The following is a 17,332-nucleotide window of genomic DNA, read 5'->3' as shown; positions in this document are numbered from 1 at the left end:
TTTTTCCCCATATTTCTTATATTTTGAAAATGCCTTTTAAAATTTTTTTATTTTGTTCAACCGCATTAAAGTAATCGCTAACAATAACAATAAGATCTCTCTGAATCAATTTGATTACATTCAAAGATATTTTAAAACTCGTTTAATAATGTTTAGGAAAGACTTCCCTTTGCAGCCTCCAAGATTAGAATTTGTTCATTGCTTCTTCAATCCAAGCCCGGAAGGCAGAAACTTTTGTAACCACTGTGAATGTACCAGCCTGTCCACATGTGCCAGTTCCCCAGCTTACCGTGCCATCCAGTACCCATTCTCCATTTGGTCCATCCTTACAAACAAATGGGCCACCACTGTCACCATGGCAACCCTCAAATCTTGAAACCCGTCTTTCTTTGCCACAAATCATTTTGTCATCTGCCTATGAAAGTAACGTAATGTTGAAAAAAGACAACCTGAGGGGATTTTTTCTATTTTGTGTTAAACTATGAGAATAAATTATAAAAACTTAAGCTTTTAAAAAAACATTTTATGATAAGATTGTTTATAGGGTTTAATGATAAAAATAATCAAGGCATTTCTATATTCTTTTAGCAAGCTTCGATTTAAAACTCCCGACCATCCCCCGGGACTAATCCCGCGGGCAAAAAGATGCCACTTGCATTATTATCACGTACAGAACAGATTTCTAGGGCTTTCTTATCCCCATCCAATCATCGATTAACGCTCCTGGGCAGTTGTCCCTTTGAAAATCACCTAGGACACTAATAACGGTTGCTTACTTTTATTTCTGGGTATTTTGAACCACCAGGTGCTTTGCAATCAGAGCTGTTAGCAACTTGCAACATTGTCTGTTGTAGAAGCACGGGCCTGCCTCCAGTGTTTCTGAGATCACCCCAACCTTAAGGCACAAAAGTAATAAAGCAGTGTTTGTTATTGAAACGATATGCAAATAGACAAATACCTATTTCTCACTCTAACAAGTTACCAATTTCTTCATAAGATCAATTTAAAGATTACTTGAAAGTTTTGGAAACAAAATAGGGCAAGAAACTATCATAGAAGTAGATATCGAAATCAAATCAAGAGTCTTTAATAATGGCCTTTCCAATCAAATAAAAGTGTGAAGGTTGCTCAATCAAATAAAAAGTATCAAGGTTGCCCAATCAATAAGTGCCACTTGCCAGTGCCACATGAACATAATTTTGAGGGAGCAAGGATGCGGTGTTATTCTTCTCTACCTGAAACAGTTAAGTTTTTAAAAATTAATCTTAGGCCTTTAAAGACGTCTCATACAGGTGATTTGAGTTTATTGTCAGAGGGTCGAGAGGAGGAGGGGGGGGGGGGGGGGGGATCAAAGCTGCTGAGCTCTGACTTACTTTGGGGGAGGGTGAATAGCAAGCTACATTTCCCCAAGCCCAATAGCTGCTACGGCTTTGAAGTCATTTTGAACAATTATACAGGGGAACTTAACCTCGTTGCTTTATATAATTGAAAAAAGAATACTGTTTGAAAAATAAATTCCTGTTTACACGAAAGTACTGAAACACAATATACATAAGGTTGGTTTAGAAATGGTAAAGCTTGATATCAAAGTTTTATTGGCAAATTTACCAGTTAAAAAACATTGGGTGCCAGTTTGGATTATTCTTTTAAGCTCTGGCAGGCAAACGGTTCCAGAATATCTTCCGAATTGAACATCGCGTTTGAGTTTCATCAAAGCAATATCATTACTGCGGGACTGTGATTGGTAGGATGGATGAGTAAGAATTCTCTCAACTCCTATGTCAATCTCAGTGCCTTCGTAGCGTCCGAGATTGTGCTCACCAAGCCTGAAGATTGAAATAAACGTTTTTAAGAAAGGATAGCCTCGTTATGATTGAGAGGTATTTACATAGCCTTTAAGATATTGAACTACTTCACTTCTAAATCGTCTATTTGAAGATGCTAAATATCCTGAAGAGGGGGAACAAGAGGGGGCAGAGGGGGCCTGGACCCCCCAATATTCCAGAGGGTATCCGAACAAAACGTTTGCAGATCGTACAGAGTTTGAAAATTTGCATATTTGTCTCTTAACCCTCTCTCCAATGACTGCGTTGGTTTGTACATGTTCGTGCATTACCACTGTACATTATTTTCAATATAATCATTTCTATATGCTGATAAAAAAGTTTGGCCCCCCGCCAATGGGGTGCGGGGGTTAGCCATAGATACAGGAACTTGGGGCCAACGGGACGCATGCCCACGCAACGTGCTTCGATTGTAGAATCACACGTTTTATCAAATTGTTCACAGCAAGTTAGCAAGTTAGAGCAAAGTGTTCTACCCGTGTACGATCAATTTTGATGTTCCTAGCCAAACATTTCAAGAAAACAATTTTGGCGCCCCCTTATCTCCATTTGCGCCCATATTCAGGGGGCATGGCCCCCATGCCCCCATGCCACTGTTGCCTACATGTGCCTTCCCTTCCTAAAGATGTTTCCTATGTCTATGGGGCTAGCAAATGCAGAAAGGATGATGCGCATCTAATAAGCATTTCCAGCTTCATTTCAAGCAGGCTTTTTGTAAAGTGACTAAGCCTTAAGATGAAATTTTGGGCCTCTAAACTCCTTATAGCTATCCCATCGTAAGACATACCCCTGTAAATCTTGCTACCAACCTCACTTCATAAAGGTTCGAAAAGCTTTCCAAGCCATCAACGCAATGTGCTGCAGTGACAACCCATCTTGACGCAACGAGTGCTCCCCCGCAGTGCGCTCTACCGTTCAACAACAAGAGGACCTGCCATGGCCATCCTCCGGGCCGTGCAATTCCACTTTGGAGATTGGGTTGTATAGCTGGCTGCCCACATTCTGACGAAAGAATGATTGCAAAGCTATTAATCAGTGGATATGACAACATCAGATGGTAAACATTGGCTCCAAAGAGTGTACAGGCTACCTGGTACTTTACGAATGGCTCCGTGTGTTGCATAGCACGGGTTTTGTCATCTGATGACAGAGGGTGATATGAATATTCATAAGAAAAAGAAAATTAGTTACACCATTTGCTAGAAATTGTTATCAAGGGGCATCAAGGGGCATTTCACTCCAAAAATCCCGTTCACCCTTTCTCGAAATCCAAGGAAAAGTATGAAAATCCCCAAAATATCCTTTAAAAATCCAAAGATCCCTGGAAATCTTTATGGGCCCATAAAGCTCCTGAAATATCTTCAAATGTCTCACAAGCGACGATATTTTACAAAATCTTTGTAATAGTTCTAGAGATACATTTAAAAATAATCACAACACCAGAAAGGCTCGATAATACAATTGAGACGGAGCAGTTGAAAAACAGTTTGCAAATATTGAGGTTACAAGTATTGTGACATTGCTCAGCAAACGTCAACCTGACTTGTTATCTACACGTACTTTTTTATAGGAAACTAAGGTCCGGTGCTGGTAGGCAGTTTCTTAAATTTTCTGGTCATTTTGCTATCAAACGTTTCTTACATGTTTCTTAAATTTGTTAGGTAGTGAATTTTTTAAACGTGCTTCCAAGGTAAAGTAAATAGTTCACTCACATTCAGAAATAAGCTAACAAAATGATAAAGGAATTTTGTTTTCCTAGAATGAATAACTCTGTTGAGATCTGTAAACAGTTAAGCTCATTGAACTTCATCAATGCCAAGATGAAGTCAAAACAAATTTTTAAATGGAAACTTCTTGAGTGTGCAATTTACTGAGAATGAATGCAAACTGCATGTCAAGTTCAGCGTTGCAATATACAGCGATGTTCAATGTCAAGACTGTTTCGGGTGTCAACTCTGAAAATTAAAACTGCAAATTATAAAAAATTTCTTAGCTTTTTTCAATTCGGGTAGGGTTGTTTCTCAACTTTCGAAATATGTTGTCCCTTCTTACTGTTCATAGCGTTCGCACTCAAGATTTTAAATAAGCAGTTTTTAATTGAATCTGCAGCTTTTTAATCGACAAAAAATACAAGAGAAAGCTCCTGCAGCCACTTCAATACGCTTATATGGATGAACAGAAAGTAATAAATGCAGCCATTGAAGCTCGTGGAAGATTGATCAAATAAAGCAATCCAATTGTTTTGTTTGATAACACGATTGCCATGTTTATGGACACTGTCACGAGAGATTGTGGGCAATTCAACATACATTGATTAAAGCCACACACTAGAAACCCGATAGGAAGGCTTTGACCTAGAAATGCAGGCAGGAAGAAGTTCACCTTGTTGAATTGATATGTTTACCAGATATATTTTGGTGGTGGAAAGATAAGTAAAATGCACTTTAACGAGACATAATAACTCTATGGATCGATAGATTGGGACAAGGAGGATACAATATTGCTACTACCTAAGGCGATACCATGGTTGCCGCTCAGGAAAATGAGTTTTCTAATTTGTATGCTTCAAGTTCGCTGGAAATTGCAATCTTTGGAGCAAATATTACTAATATAATCTCATATTTAAAATTAATATCCACTGGCGTAAGGCTACTTGAATAATATTAATCGATTTCGTTCTTAAATGTTTCACCTCATAAAACATAACTGCATGGATCTTTTTTAGACTAGAACAAATCGTTCAAGTTTGGCGATAGTGACAAGTTCTTGAGATCGGGGCTGTCCCGGTCTTTAGTATACAAAAGATGTAATTTGTGACAATTTTGTGCACGAGGGGCATTTCATTTCAAAAATCCCGTACACCGTCTCTTGAATTTCAAAATAAAATCCAGAAATCTTTCAAAAACCCAAAAATCTCTGGAAATCTTCATGAGAGCCAAAAACTCCTGAAAACTCTCAACTGTTCCATAAGCTCTGATATTTTATAAAAAATTTGTTATTGTTCTCAAGGTGTATTTAAAATTCTGCTTAATAGTGCCATAACTTAAGTAAAGCTAAAAAGTTACAGTCGAGGTTGAATGACAGCATTTGAATGACAGGGTGCAAATATCGAGGTTGCTGCGTTGGAGCATTTGGGTTGCCAATGCCATGAGCAGCAGATTTTTAGTACTTTAAGTACCAGGGTAGAAGGCATTGAAAGCACAATAAAAAAAATTATAAAATGGGGCAAAATGTTAACATTTGTCAATAAAGACAAAAATATCGTATGTGGTGCTGTCAACAAATCTCCGATTGTAGTCATCCTTTTGCCCGTACTAGGGCTACGTTGACCATCAAGATCTAAGGCAGAATCAGCAAATTCTTCTTGTCAGAAAGGGAGTGGACATAAAATATTACAGGAACAGCAGCGAAAGCAAACGAAAACACATCTTAGAGTAAATTTTGTGTTTCGTGGCAGTATTTAATGACTTAGCTGGAGGAGTCTAAGTTTTCTGGCACAAATTTCTGGCGCAAAATACTTCCAGCACTGTCCTGTTAACAAGAATAAAAGCTCCAAAAGGATGATAAATCTGAAGAAGAGGAATACAACAATGCACAAATATAACACAATACAACACAATACAAGGCAATAAAAGGCAATACAAGGCAATGCAATGCAATACAGTACAATACAACACAATACGCGTACAAGGCAATAAACGGCAATACAAGGCAATGCAATACAATACGATAAAATACAATTCAATTCAATTCAATACAATACACAGATTTTGGTGACGTCACACTTAAGAACACCTTTTCGTCTTAAAAACGTTGTTTTGCATTGTAACTAGGTAATAAGCCATCCCGGCTTTGATAGCTATTTAAATAAAGTAGATAACCGATTAGCACGACGTACATTTAAACATATTTAATGGCTTTTAAGAATATTAAACATCCATGAAAAATCCCTGGAAATCTTTAGGAAATCCAAAGAAATCCGGAGATCCCTGTCAAATCTTTTCAAAAATCCGGAAATTTCTAAGTATTTTAGGGATTTTAGAAATCTCAAAAATTTCGTACGTTATTTTAGGTAGTGAAACTCCACTCAATTGTATTGTCTCTAGCTTTCTCCTCTTGAGTATAGTAAATAAAAACAAAAAATTTCCAGTGCCAGCAGCCCCCCTCGCTTCCGACGGTCTTGGCTTGGTCAATGCAAATCAAGCAATTGTTACTTAAATAATACTGCAATGTACTTTGAAGCAAAGAATAGTTAGTGATCCGTTGCAGTGTAAACGAGGCCTAAGTTGCAACTCTGAAACTCATAGGTTTAATACAGCGATGATGTTGTGAATTTAGATTGTCACTTACTGTTCAGTTTGCACAGGTTTTGGCATGTCTTTGCACAGTTCTTCGTTAGCCACTCCTTATACCAATTGTAATTACAAATGTATTTGTAGACGAAACAATATGAGCTGCGGTCGACGCATTCTGCAAGAAAAATCAAAACTTTATAAATCTCACATCTCTTTTCCTCTTAGATACAGGCGGGCTAATACTGATGGGCTCCGGGGACACTGGCTGGAGGCTACAGTGCCCTGAAACACCAAATTTGTCAGAAAAATTTTAGAATTTTTCTACTTTGTCAGCATTTGCAGAAAACGTGTGTTTAACCTCCCGAAAATTTTATCCACGGTAGCCAATAAAAAGTTCAATTTTTTTTGAAAAAGTTATTCCATCCGATAGGGCCAACAAACCTTGCTCAACAATCCTAATCAAATACAAAAAATTCTTTTCATATTATATATTCAATAATATTTAAAATTTGGTCCACTTCCATTAAAAATCTTTCTTTGTGAGTCTCTTTGCCAAATTTACAAACTATACCACTCATCCTTTCTCCCAAGATCTTGTAAACTTTAGAACGCCTTGCCCTCTTCTTGCTTCCCAGATTTCTCATAGTCTGTCTTCTCTAAAAACTTAAATAAACAAATATGATATCAACCCCTCTCTTCTTAGTTTCTCCCTTCCTTCCTTCCTTCCTTCCTTGTTAGGGCTTTGTTACATAGCTTGAGTATTTCACTAACATTATCGACTGAAAAAGAAAACAGCGTAGCTTATAGAGAAAGAGCTCTGTGACATTTAGATATGTCATCGAATGATTTACTTGCTCAATTGCTCCACTAAAAATAAAATAATAAGGCATCTCCAAAGCAACAATGTGGAGAAGTGGACGGAAAATTAAAAAAAAAACCATTTAAACTGTTTTGGCAGTTGCTATATAAATTCAATGGACGCAAAATGGAGACATTTTCCTGTATATTTCGATCCAACCATCTAAACGATCGTAAAAAAGCCTTACTGTTCACATGTTGCTTGTTGACTTTATTTTAGCATTCCGGTGCCACAGACTTCATCGTTTCTGGAACTTCTTATTACAATCAGGTTTTTGCCGTTTTATTGCTAAAGTTTTTGGTGTATCGATTAAAATAGCAAAATTCATTTCCTGCAGTGAGTCAATTCTAGCAAGCAACATGGGTTATGTGAATAGAAATGCTAGACGTGATAGCAAAATGGATGGTAACTTTTGCATTAGCTCGATTAATGTGTCCGTATAAAGAGCTGCGTATACCCAACTTGTCAAGAGTAACATCAAAATAACGGCTTGCGATTGGTCAGTATTCTTGCGATGCAAAACTGCTCACATGAAAAGCTAACCTCGTAGCAGGGTAGATTAACAGAACGACTGTAATGGCTGGGACGATGACATGAAAAATCACATGTTTCTGGAAACCCACGCAGAGTTGCTCACTTTAGTTGGACACATTACCTTTAATTAGCAAAATACAATTTAGCAAATCGTAAAAAATAAGACGGTTCTTAAAATCTGCAGGCCTGTGTAATGTTTGAAAAATGAAAGGTTAAAGGCTGTTTTTAACAGCAATGATTTGCTAAGTAAGGCACCAAAGGCAGGGACGTCGCTTTTTGAATATCATATTCCAAACAAAAATTGCAAACTTTTTTGCAAGCAATATCACAATGTCCTACCTTGTGATGTGACAATTGTCAAAAAAGCACACAGAGCCACGAGGCATATTTTGTGCATGGCGCTTTCTTGGAACTGCAAAACCAGGAACGACAGGCTCTTGAAACAAGAAGGATTAAACAAGACACAGAGCCTCGTGGTTTATTAAGTGGCTTCCAAAAATGCAATAAATATTTAAGAAACTGAACAATTCTTGACACAAGACTGCAAACTGATACAGTTTCATTATATTTACAAACGAAAAGCTGTTAAAACAATGATAAGATATGGACCCTAAGTCTCTATTAGAATCAATCAGAACATATATTTGTTTTAATAGAAAGGTTTGATCTTTGCAAAGCTGTACAAATTGTCTAGAAGAACGTAATCAAGGATGAAACTCAAAGCCTTTACCAAGTGGTTGATTACAAAATTGTCTGAAAAAGGCGGGATTAAAGTGTTACCTCATTATCAAAGGATATCCATCTAGTCGACCAATAAATAGTTGGTTGCTGAAATCGCTACCCTGTGTGCCAGATCCTCATGGATACGGGGATAAAGTATTGTAGGCAAAAAATCGATCCTCGATCAAAAACATTATCTGTGAATAGTTTCTTACAGTATTTCTGAGATTAACTACGAATCTCGTACCCAACCCAGGGTATGAAATTGCCTGACGCTAGGTTACTCAGAAGCAAGATTGCCTTCACCGACAATTATAGTTTTCGTGACCTTCTTCCATCACCCCCTCCCCCTCTCTCCCAAGGTCAAGGTATGCCAATACAATTTTACTTCTGTAGTCGTTTATAATGCCTGTTTTGAAAAAATTAGACAAAACAACTACAGATGCATAATATGGAAAACTGATCATTGAACCTTTTTTACTCTAGGGCCACACGACGTTGAATTTCGAAACCCAAACCCTGGATATGAGACCCACAATAAGTATGAATTTAAGAACCACGACCTATAAAATGCTGCAGTTATAAACTGCGTCTATAAGACGTAGCCACATTTCACTACATGAAGCAAACCATATGAAATTGTGGTGTGATCACTCTAATGTTTAAAGTGATCCAGACATTCGTTATTAAACAAACAGTTACTATTTCTCAATAACGTAGGTGTGTGTTCATGATTCTGACGTAAATCTTAAAAACTTGAAAAAGGATGGATTTTTGACACCTGGTGTAAGGTATTGAAGATTCCACTCAAAGTATAGAACTTCTCAACGGAAAACGTTAAGAAGACGAAGGAGACTTAATAGAAAACGAAGCACGAACTAAGCACCAAGAAAGAGGGCACTTGGATAGCACAAACTATCGACAAAGTTATGGGGAAAAATAATTTAAACAGCCGAATTGACCCTTGAAACGTAAAAGAAGTGTTTAATCTTGAAAGGAAATAAAAGAAAGCTTTGATAACGACTCACACATTCTGTTCACCACTCGACTGGCACGTTCTCTAAAGAATCAAAATGAAGATTTTGTTACTACTTTTGGCTGTTGCTGTTCATCAGGCACATTCCCAAGGTAGGACATCCTTTGAATTAAAATTGATAGAATTTGATTAAGCATACGTCTTGTTAGGGTCGTCGTACAAGAAAGTTTCTTCACAGTGCTCTCTGAGACCTTAAACAAATATCAAGCCAAAGAAAGATTGAAAAATTACGCTTGAACTGTAAACAATTTTCATACTCACTGTTGTGTATTAGCTGTGTTATTTCTAATTGATAATCTTGACTTAAACTTACATTTCTTATCTTACCTCAACAACTGAGAAAGATCTCCTTGGTTTTAGCACAAACTGTCATACAAGCTAAGTTTCTCATTTATCTACTTTTTTGCTCAAAACGTGACCAGATTTATAGTTGTATATTTTGGTTTAAGGGAAGCAGTATGGTATTTGACCATATGTATAACTGTATGTTTTGATTTGAGGTAATTTCTATTATCTCCGAGCATTTTTTATCTGTACTTGTTTTTGCACAAGTAAGCTTAAAAGTTGGCAATAAAATATGTAAGATGATAAACAATGGCAGATGTTCTACAAATTTGAATTTTTCTTCTACAGCATGCCGTGATTTGTATGGAGGCTGCTCGCGAATGAGGGCTTACTGCACAAATGCAGCTTGGAGGAACTTCATGCGACATTACTGTGCCCAAACATGTAATTTCTGCGCAGCGCCCACTCCAGACCCCAACCCTAACCCCAACACCCAACCACCACAGCCACCAGTACCAGGTTTGTAAAGGACTTTTGATAGATATGATAGATGGTCTTAATAGACTGGAACAGGGCTACAAACAAGTTGTCACTTGAATTTTATCATTGTCAATATAGTTAGATCAAATTTAAAGTTAAAAAGGTAACAGAGTTGGATATTTTTGAAAAACCCGCCAAAGTTCCCCATTTTTGGAAAGGTTCTGCTTTTCGGCCTCGAACAGAAAGTGTAAAGTACCATTTGGGATAAAAGTTAATTACGCAATTTCTATATGTCTGTAATAAGAGGAGAGGGGGGAAGGGAGCATTGCGTGCATTGTGAAATGGTTCAATGCAAAGGCTCCAACCTGACATTACGTGGCAAACTATTGTGTTTTTAGGACAGTGCGGAAACCCACAGGTCCAGGCCAGTCGTGTTATAGCTGGTGATAACGCCAAACAAGGTTCTTGGCCATGGCAGATCCTTTTGATGTACAACAACAGAGGAATGTGTGGCGGATCTCTCGTTGCACCTAACTGGGTTGTTACGGCTGCTCATTGCATTGATGGCAAAGAAAACCAAGCTCAGTACTTCAAAATCAGGTAAACAAAGTACCTTTTGTAATTGGAGGGAAAATTACAGGGAAAACTTTCATTACCCCCCATTCGTAGAAGCGCATCATCCACACCACGCCACACCGTCAAATATGGTTTCCTCTACTCATGTGTCTGTAATTAACGCCCCCCTCCCGCGTACTAACTTTTCGAGAAAAAAATTCACCCATAGCATTCTTATTCCAGACCCTTCGTTTTTTATTTTCACAATAGCCCAGTAAACTGCAAGATGTATGAAACGTCGATGCGGAACTATGTCAATCAAGAACAAAAAAAATAAAGAGTGATAACATTATCAATATTTTTATTTGAATACTTATTTGGATGAATAGAACTAAATATTTTATCACACTGCAATAGTTATGAATGCCATTTTTTCTATATTTTGAAAACCAACGAATTGTTTAGATTCCTTCTGTTTCCGATCAAAAGGGACAGCTAGTCATTCATCCTACTTATTATTACTTGGTCAATTGTTTACTTACCCCATTTATTCTAGACCCCTTTTGTATTTGGATTTTAGGAGATTGTTTCACCCATACCGTCTATTCCAGACTTAAAAGTAGGCATACCTACTCAGCAATAACAAGTGACGAATTTTTGTGATACAAAGCATCTTGAATGTAAAAAGGAGTGACAAAAGGAAAATATGTTAGTCTAAAACTTTGTTTCGCCAAAAATGAGCTGGCATCACCAACATTCTTGTTGACTCTTTATCTCAACTTTTGACCATTGAAATGAAAGGTACTTTCTTCGAAACCAGAGTCGGGGAACACGATAGACGAAGCAATGATGGAAACGAACAAGACATCCAAGTATCCAGAATCTTCAAGCACCCATCATACAGCCGACGGGTTATCAACAACGATATCGCCCTTCTAAAGCTCAGCAAACCAGCTAAGTACGGGAAATACGTCAGCCCTGTCTGTCTACCACAACACGGAGCCGATGTGCCAGTTGGAACTCACTGCTACATAACCGGTAAATTCTATTACTAGGACTCTTTCTTTTGGTGATTTTACCCTTCATTACTGAGAATGGACATGACAACTTATATTCGAGGTGTAAAGCTTTTGGGCTTTTTTGTTGTTTGGGGGGGGGGGGCAAGAAATCTAGGACACATTCTTTATACATTCAGAAAACAGCCTTTTTCAAAAGGGAACGTTAGTGAAGAATTTTATAAGATATCAGCAACAAGTGAAAAGGGCATGCAGGCAACAATATAAAAGATGCAGATACTACTTACAGCCTTGCATTGGGAAACCATCAATTTTTGCAAAATCAGTTCAATCTAAGCATTCATTCCATTGACAAAAGAAATGACAATTTTTTTTGAATGCTTTTAAACTTTGCCTATCCTATTTAATATTACATGGTTCTTTTCACTTTATTTGATAAGGCTCCCATGTTTTGTTAAATTTTCATTATCGTTTTGATTATGTCCTTTTCCAACTTTTTCTACAAACGAACAGGTTGGGGAAAGATACAACATCCAGGTAACATGCACTACCTTTTGCAACAAGGCAGAATTCCAGTTGTGTCTCAACAGGTCTGTTCCAGCTTGAACACAAGAACTGCAGGAATACCAGTAAGTGCAAACACTAGCTAATGATTATCTAAACAAATTAGGGGGAGGGGGCTACAAGAGAGCTGACAGGTTACTTGAAATATAGACGATATAGAGAGGCCTCAATATAAATAATTGAACTGTCAGTAAAGATGATGAAAAAAGAAACTTAGAAGGTGAAAAAAGCAAAAACCAGGATGCAATACCAAACAGTTCATTGGAATGGAATAACAAATCAGGGGCGGATCCAGAGAAAAATTTGAGGGGCTGGTGCCATGCCAAAATGTTTTGCTGGTGCCACACCCTTCAAAATTTATGCGGGTTAGAATTTCTTTCGGACATTCAAAAAGCAAGGGTTGTCAACACTTGTTTTTTAAATAATGGATTTTAAAACAATTATCTTCTCAACTTCTGGCAATGTGCTATTTGAAATGAAACCGATACATAAAATACAACAAAATGATACTAAGAAATAGTTGTTATTGCTTTTCTCTCGGTTGAAATAAAAACAATCAATATTTGATTTCTTCTTCCATTATTCTGACTACTTTATAAACTTTTTTAAAATACAGCTACTTCCAATAGATGAAATAAACTTATTTCAATCTAAGATACACATGACAATTTACTTGCATCATTAATGTTTTTGTCAGTTTATGTACTAATATCTGGTTAATGATTTTGGGAAGATGACAATATTCTGGGCAATCTGTAAGGCTGAGCTCTTGGCTACTTAATTGAGATTCATAGAAGTTTCATAAACACTTAAATACTTTGTGGATTACACCAACTAAAAGTGTTTTTCAAATCGTTTATGGAAACCAAGTTGGAAAGTTGCATTGAATGGGTCCATGGATAAAATAACCTTTTTTAAATTTATATGTATCTTAGATTGAAATCATTTACCATGCCTGGCATAAAAAAGGTAAAGAAAAACAGGATGCTCACAAATGCATATTTCAAAACTTTTTGTTGATAATAAGAACCCAATCTAAATCTTAGAAAGTTATAAAAATTGGTTCTATCATTCCCCCATCCTGACCACTTACTAAACCTCTCACTAACATCTGCTACCAATTACTTTTAAAATACTTATTCAAAACTTCTGGAATTCAAAATAAATACCAAATATTAAAATCATATATTTCAGAATTAAGGTGAAGTAAGGTGTAGGCCAGAACATACTAGAAAACTTGGATTTTGTGAAAGTATCTCAAGTTCAATTGTTTATAAATTTTGTAAGATGTCTATCTTATATTTTCATATTATGTAAGCTTTACATTGTTTGATTTATCACCTTCAAATTAAACATTCAGAAATCCTCTCAAATACCCAAACTTTAAAATGGAAAATCTAAAAACACTGCACCTGAAACACAATCTACCTTGCTGTCATCGAGTCTGCATAGCGTGACATGTGCACGCAATAGAATTTACATGCACACATCTTTTTTGCTCTTGCAAAAACAAGATCTTTTCCAAAACTGCCATGCTCTACAGACTGGGCCCTTATTACAAACGCAGAGGTTTATAATTTGATCTCTTGCATCAAGTTTAAAAAATGAAATATAGGCCTCACCTCATTACGCACGCTTTGCTCTGTTAAAATTTCAAAACAAATCGCTTCATTTCTGTTGTGAATGCCGATCGCCATTCCTACACAACAACTACAACATGCTTCTTCCGCCTGCCTAAGTGAAAATTTGAACTACGTTTGAAAATATGGGGTGTTCCCGCCAAAAGTGAGCACCCGCGATATCAGAAGCCGATTGGTTGCTTTACAATGGCGGATGCTCAAGCTCATTCATTGATTGGCTATAGTTAATTTGCGAAAGACTAAAGCACAGACCAGGAGGTGCTGGAAATTTTACAACGATAAAAAGCTGCACAATCTGGTCCGTAAATTAACTGGTTTTGAAAGTTCAGAGAACGGGCTAGAAGTGCTCAGACGGGAGAGGAGTTAATTTTCTCGGAGGAATAGGCATGAAAACCTCTAATTTAGTGTCCGCCTTTTCTGAAATTTCAAAATATCACATCCTGAAGGATTTGAGGGGTGCTCAAACACCCATAGCACCCCTCCCCCTAGATCCGCCCCTGAACAAACCTGTGATACTTAGTTAATTTTTAACTAATCTACAAGGTCATGCGGAGGAGCTGCTTTGGTTGTTGAAGGTTAGAATCTAGTAATCCTCATTGAAATCTTGTGGTAGACTTTCAGGCCATATGTTAAGTTATATTCTATTGTTAAAGACTGGGCTCATCTAACAAAACAATGTGCAAAAGTACGGCTAAATTATGCTCCGTAACCATAGGCATAAACATGAAAAAATCAAGGGAGAGGCAGAGAGAAGAAATGAGAATTGCATTATTAAGTGCTGCGTGGGTCCATACCAAAACTTGAAGTCTCAAAAATAATGCTTCTCGTGACATAAAGCCGTGAAATAAAATTATGTCGATTAATCATGTGAATTTCCCACTAGATCACAAGGCAAATGGTCTGTGCCGGTTATGGAGGTTCATCAAGACTCAGTGGTTGTCATGGTGATAGTGGTGGACCATTTGTGTGCCAGACTGGTGGGAAATGGACACTTCATGGTGCAGTCAGCTGGGGCTCTGGAAGCTGCGATTCAACCAAAAGCTACACCGTATTTGCAAGAGTTTCTGAATTCAGAAATTGGATCGACAGAACGATGAGAAACTAGAGAACTGGCGAAGATTACCTTGATTGACTTGAAGTATAAAAATGATGTAGCTGAATTAGATAGTTGAAATAGATTGAAACTTAAAAACTCGCTTTCTTACCTCTCTTTTTCTTGCTTTTCATTGAAATTGGCCTGGATACTGGCGACAGGCATTGACAAAATCTTTGCGAGATGTTCACAATCAAGATGAAAAACGATGTTTTAATGATTAAGTCTATCACATTAAGTAGCTTGTCAGTTTGTGAAAAAATGAAGAAATTACGACTTTTCTACTGTAGACCAGAGGCCAGAGGGCGAGCAGTATCACACGACCTGGCAATTTATCAGACCAATTTTTCCTGACGCAATTTTTTGCGCAGATTACGAAGTCGAAAAAGCGCATTGTGGCCTAATGTAATAAATTAAACTCGCCATTAAACTTAATAAATAAAGAAATTTTGTTATTATCTAATGATGTAGTCGTCTTTAGTCCAAATTTTACTTTACGCGGAAATTTAGGAGGCAAAAAGTTCTTGGGGGGAGGGGGGGCGGTAATCTTACGAAAGAACAGTGACAATAGTTTCAAAATTACACATGCTCTTAAAATTTGAGAAATTTTGAAAACATCGTTCAAATGTTTTGAGGCACCCTTTAGAACGCCGGAAAATGTCAATTTTAGAAAATACTTGCTTCATATTGTTAAACAGTTCGATAATTACGCTGCCTCAGCCCGGGCCGACTCAGCCCAGGCCGACTCAACCCGGGCCGACTCAGCCCAGGCCGACTCAGCCCGGTCCCACTCAGCCCGGGCCCACTCAACCCAGGCCGACTCAACTAAGGCCGACTCAACTAAGGCCGACTCAACCGATTTTCGTGAGGAATGCACATGCGTTTGCCAACCCAGTTTCAACCCAGTTTCTGTTCAAACTACAAATTGAACAGAGTTTACCCTGGGTGAACTCAACCTAGGTTGAACCCGGGTAGCTTTTTGAAGTGCAAACCGGGCTTTAGTATGCTCAAGGACAAACGTTTGAGACCCCATTTACACTGTGCCAGATGAATTTTATCCGCAAAAGATTTGTTCTGGTTGATTTGCGTTTACACTGTGCCGCACAAATTTTGTTCACTTTGTTCCCTCGTTTATACTGTGCAGGATAACTGCAGCCACGTGGCCTAAATCATTCACATAACGCCCAAAATGAAGTCATCTCTTGGCAAAAAATACAACAAAATCAGGGGCGTTGGGTCTCCTAAAAGAGGACCGGGAAAAAATAGCCATAAAGGGGCCCATTCTTTCCAGAAAACCCATTTTTTGCTATCGGTGCAAGCGGGGGCAGCTGGGTAAAATAGCACAAATAGTAATGATACAATAATAGAGGTGGCGCCACAAAATTGAAACTCTATTATGAGACGTTGGGGAAAGAAAGGGTGACCTTGACCTTTGGTTCAGAGTGCACATCGATGTTAATAACAAGAAGCTGTTGTATTGATTGAGAGAAATTTACTTCTTGAACAGAAATGTGCATCTTCTTTGTCTCGAGTCTTTCCAGTAGACCATGTTTAACACACCCAAAATGCAAACATTGCAATGATACAGAAAGTTATCTACTGGATAAATGCAAATAATGGACAAAAAATAGAAATATACCTAAATAAATCGAATAAAATCAAGCAGTATATAAACTCTTTGTTACCTTTTTATTTCATACTCTGTTTTTAAAAATGATACGGTCAAAAATGCTCATCTCTGAAAAGTGGGGGAGTTTCAGTCCTGACAGTAAACAGAGCGTGACGTGGGGTGAAAATAAGAGGAGTCTACTTCAACCCCTTAAATGGCCACATCGGCTAGCCACCCGGGCCAGTCCTCTTCTGTATTTATATGCGCCTTCTTGTACAGGCTTCCCATCTAAAAACTGTCTTATTAATAAGCCTCTAAGGGCTAATTCTTAGATTCACGGTATTCTCGTAAGAAAAGGCCTTTTCATCAGGTCGCCCAGGCCTGATTCTAGCGGGTCATCTTCTAATTGATCTTCATTCCTTTCAAATTACACGCACCCCATTCATGGGGCCCTTTATGTTTAATTTTATCTCCAAATCTCTAGTTCATAACTATGAGTTTTTATATAGATTAGAGATTATTTCACCAAAGATTTTATTTCCTTAAAATATTTTCTTGGGTTTTACAAAGTCACTTGTAAGGGACCCACCGGGAAATCTCCCGGTGTCCCGCCTAGCCACAACGCCCCTGAACAAAATTCTCGCCGAAACGCTAAAGGTACAAACAAATTTCATTCCCTCTTCAGAATCATTAGGCCTTGTTAGTTGTAACAATTCGTTTTCTGAAACAATATGACGCTAAAATAGCGAATAAAGCTGACAAGAATACCAATTTCGCGTGGACGGGCACATTTTATTCAAGT

The 17,332-nt window shown here is 37.7% G+C and overlaps 2 protein-coding genes across 2 annotated transcripts; one reads left to right on the top strand and one right to left on the bottom strand.

Moving 5' to 3' along the window:
• On the bottom strand, window positions 1-8,032 carry LOC135692694 (chymotrypsinogen A). Its single transcript, XM_065210941.1, has 6 exons — window positions 7,872-8,032; window positions 6,195-6,314; window positions 2,654-2,846; window positions 1,609-1,826; window positions 777-895; window positions 1-415 (listed from the first exon to the last, which is right to left on the bottom strand). The coding sequence occupies exons 1-6, from the start codon at window positions 7,927-7,929 to the stop codon at window positions 185-187; spliced, it is 939 nt and encodes a 312-aa protein (XP_065067013.1). The 5' UTR covers window positions 7,930-8,032; the 3' UTR covers window positions 1-184.
• Window positions 8,033-9,234: 1,202 nt separating this feature from the next.
• On the top strand, window positions 9,235-15,020 carry LOC135692693 (chymotrypsin B). The gene is made up of 6 exons (XM_065210940.1): window positions 9,235-9,380; window positions 9,922-10,092; window positions 10,452-10,653; window positions 11,429-11,646; window positions 12,138-12,253; window positions 14,712-15,020. The coding sequence occupies exons 1-6, from the start codon at window positions 9,326-9,328 to the stop codon at window positions 14,931-14,933; spliced, it is 984 nt and encodes a 327-aa protein (XP_065067012.1). The 5' UTR covers window positions 9,235-9,325; the 3' UTR covers window positions 14,934-15,020.
• The last annotated feature ends 2,312 nt before the right edge of the window (window positions 15,021-17,332 follow it).

The sequence above is a fragment of the Rhopilema esculentum genome, chromosome 3 (assembly GCF_057945365.1).
Source record: "Rhopilema esculentum isolate cy_ngs chromosome 3, ASM5794536v1, whole genome shotgun sequence".
Taxonomy (NCBI): Eukaryota; Metazoa; Cnidaria; class Scyphozoa; order Rhizostomeae; family Rhizostomatidae; genus Rhopilema; species Rhopilema esculentum.
This window is presented reverse-complemented; position numbering and strand designations above follow the sequence as displayed.

What these genes read in the sequence shown, in the direction of transcription:
- LOC135692694 (XM_065210941.1), bottom strand. Translation starts at nt 7,929, where the DNA reads ATGCACAAAATATGCCTCGTGGCTCTGTGTGCTTTTTTGACAATTGTC. An exon ending in GACAATTGTCACATCACAAG is followed by an intron (nt 6,315 to 7,871) that starts GTAGGACATTGT and finishes TTTTTCTTGCAG; the next exon opens with AATGCGTCGACCGCAGCTCA. An exon ending in TCGAACCTTTATGAAGTGAG is followed by an intron (nt 1,827 to 2,653) that starts GTTGGTAGCAAG and finishes TTCAATCTTCAG; the next exon opens with GCTTGGTGAGCACAATCTCG.
- LOC135692693 (XM_065210940.1), top strand. Translation starts at nt 9,326, where the DNA reads ATGAAGATTTTGTTACTACTTTTGGCTGTTGCTGTTCATCAGGCACAT. An exon ending in ACCACAGCCACCAGTACCAG is followed by an intron (nt 10,093 to 10,451) that starts GTTTGTAAAGGA and finishes TTGTGTTTTTAG; the next exon opens with GACAGTGCGGAAACCCACAG. An exon ending in GCTCAGTACTTCAAAATCAG is followed by an intron (nt 10,654 to 11,428) that starts GTAAACAAAGTA and finishes CTTCGAAACCAG; the next exon opens with AGTCGGGGAACACGATAGAC.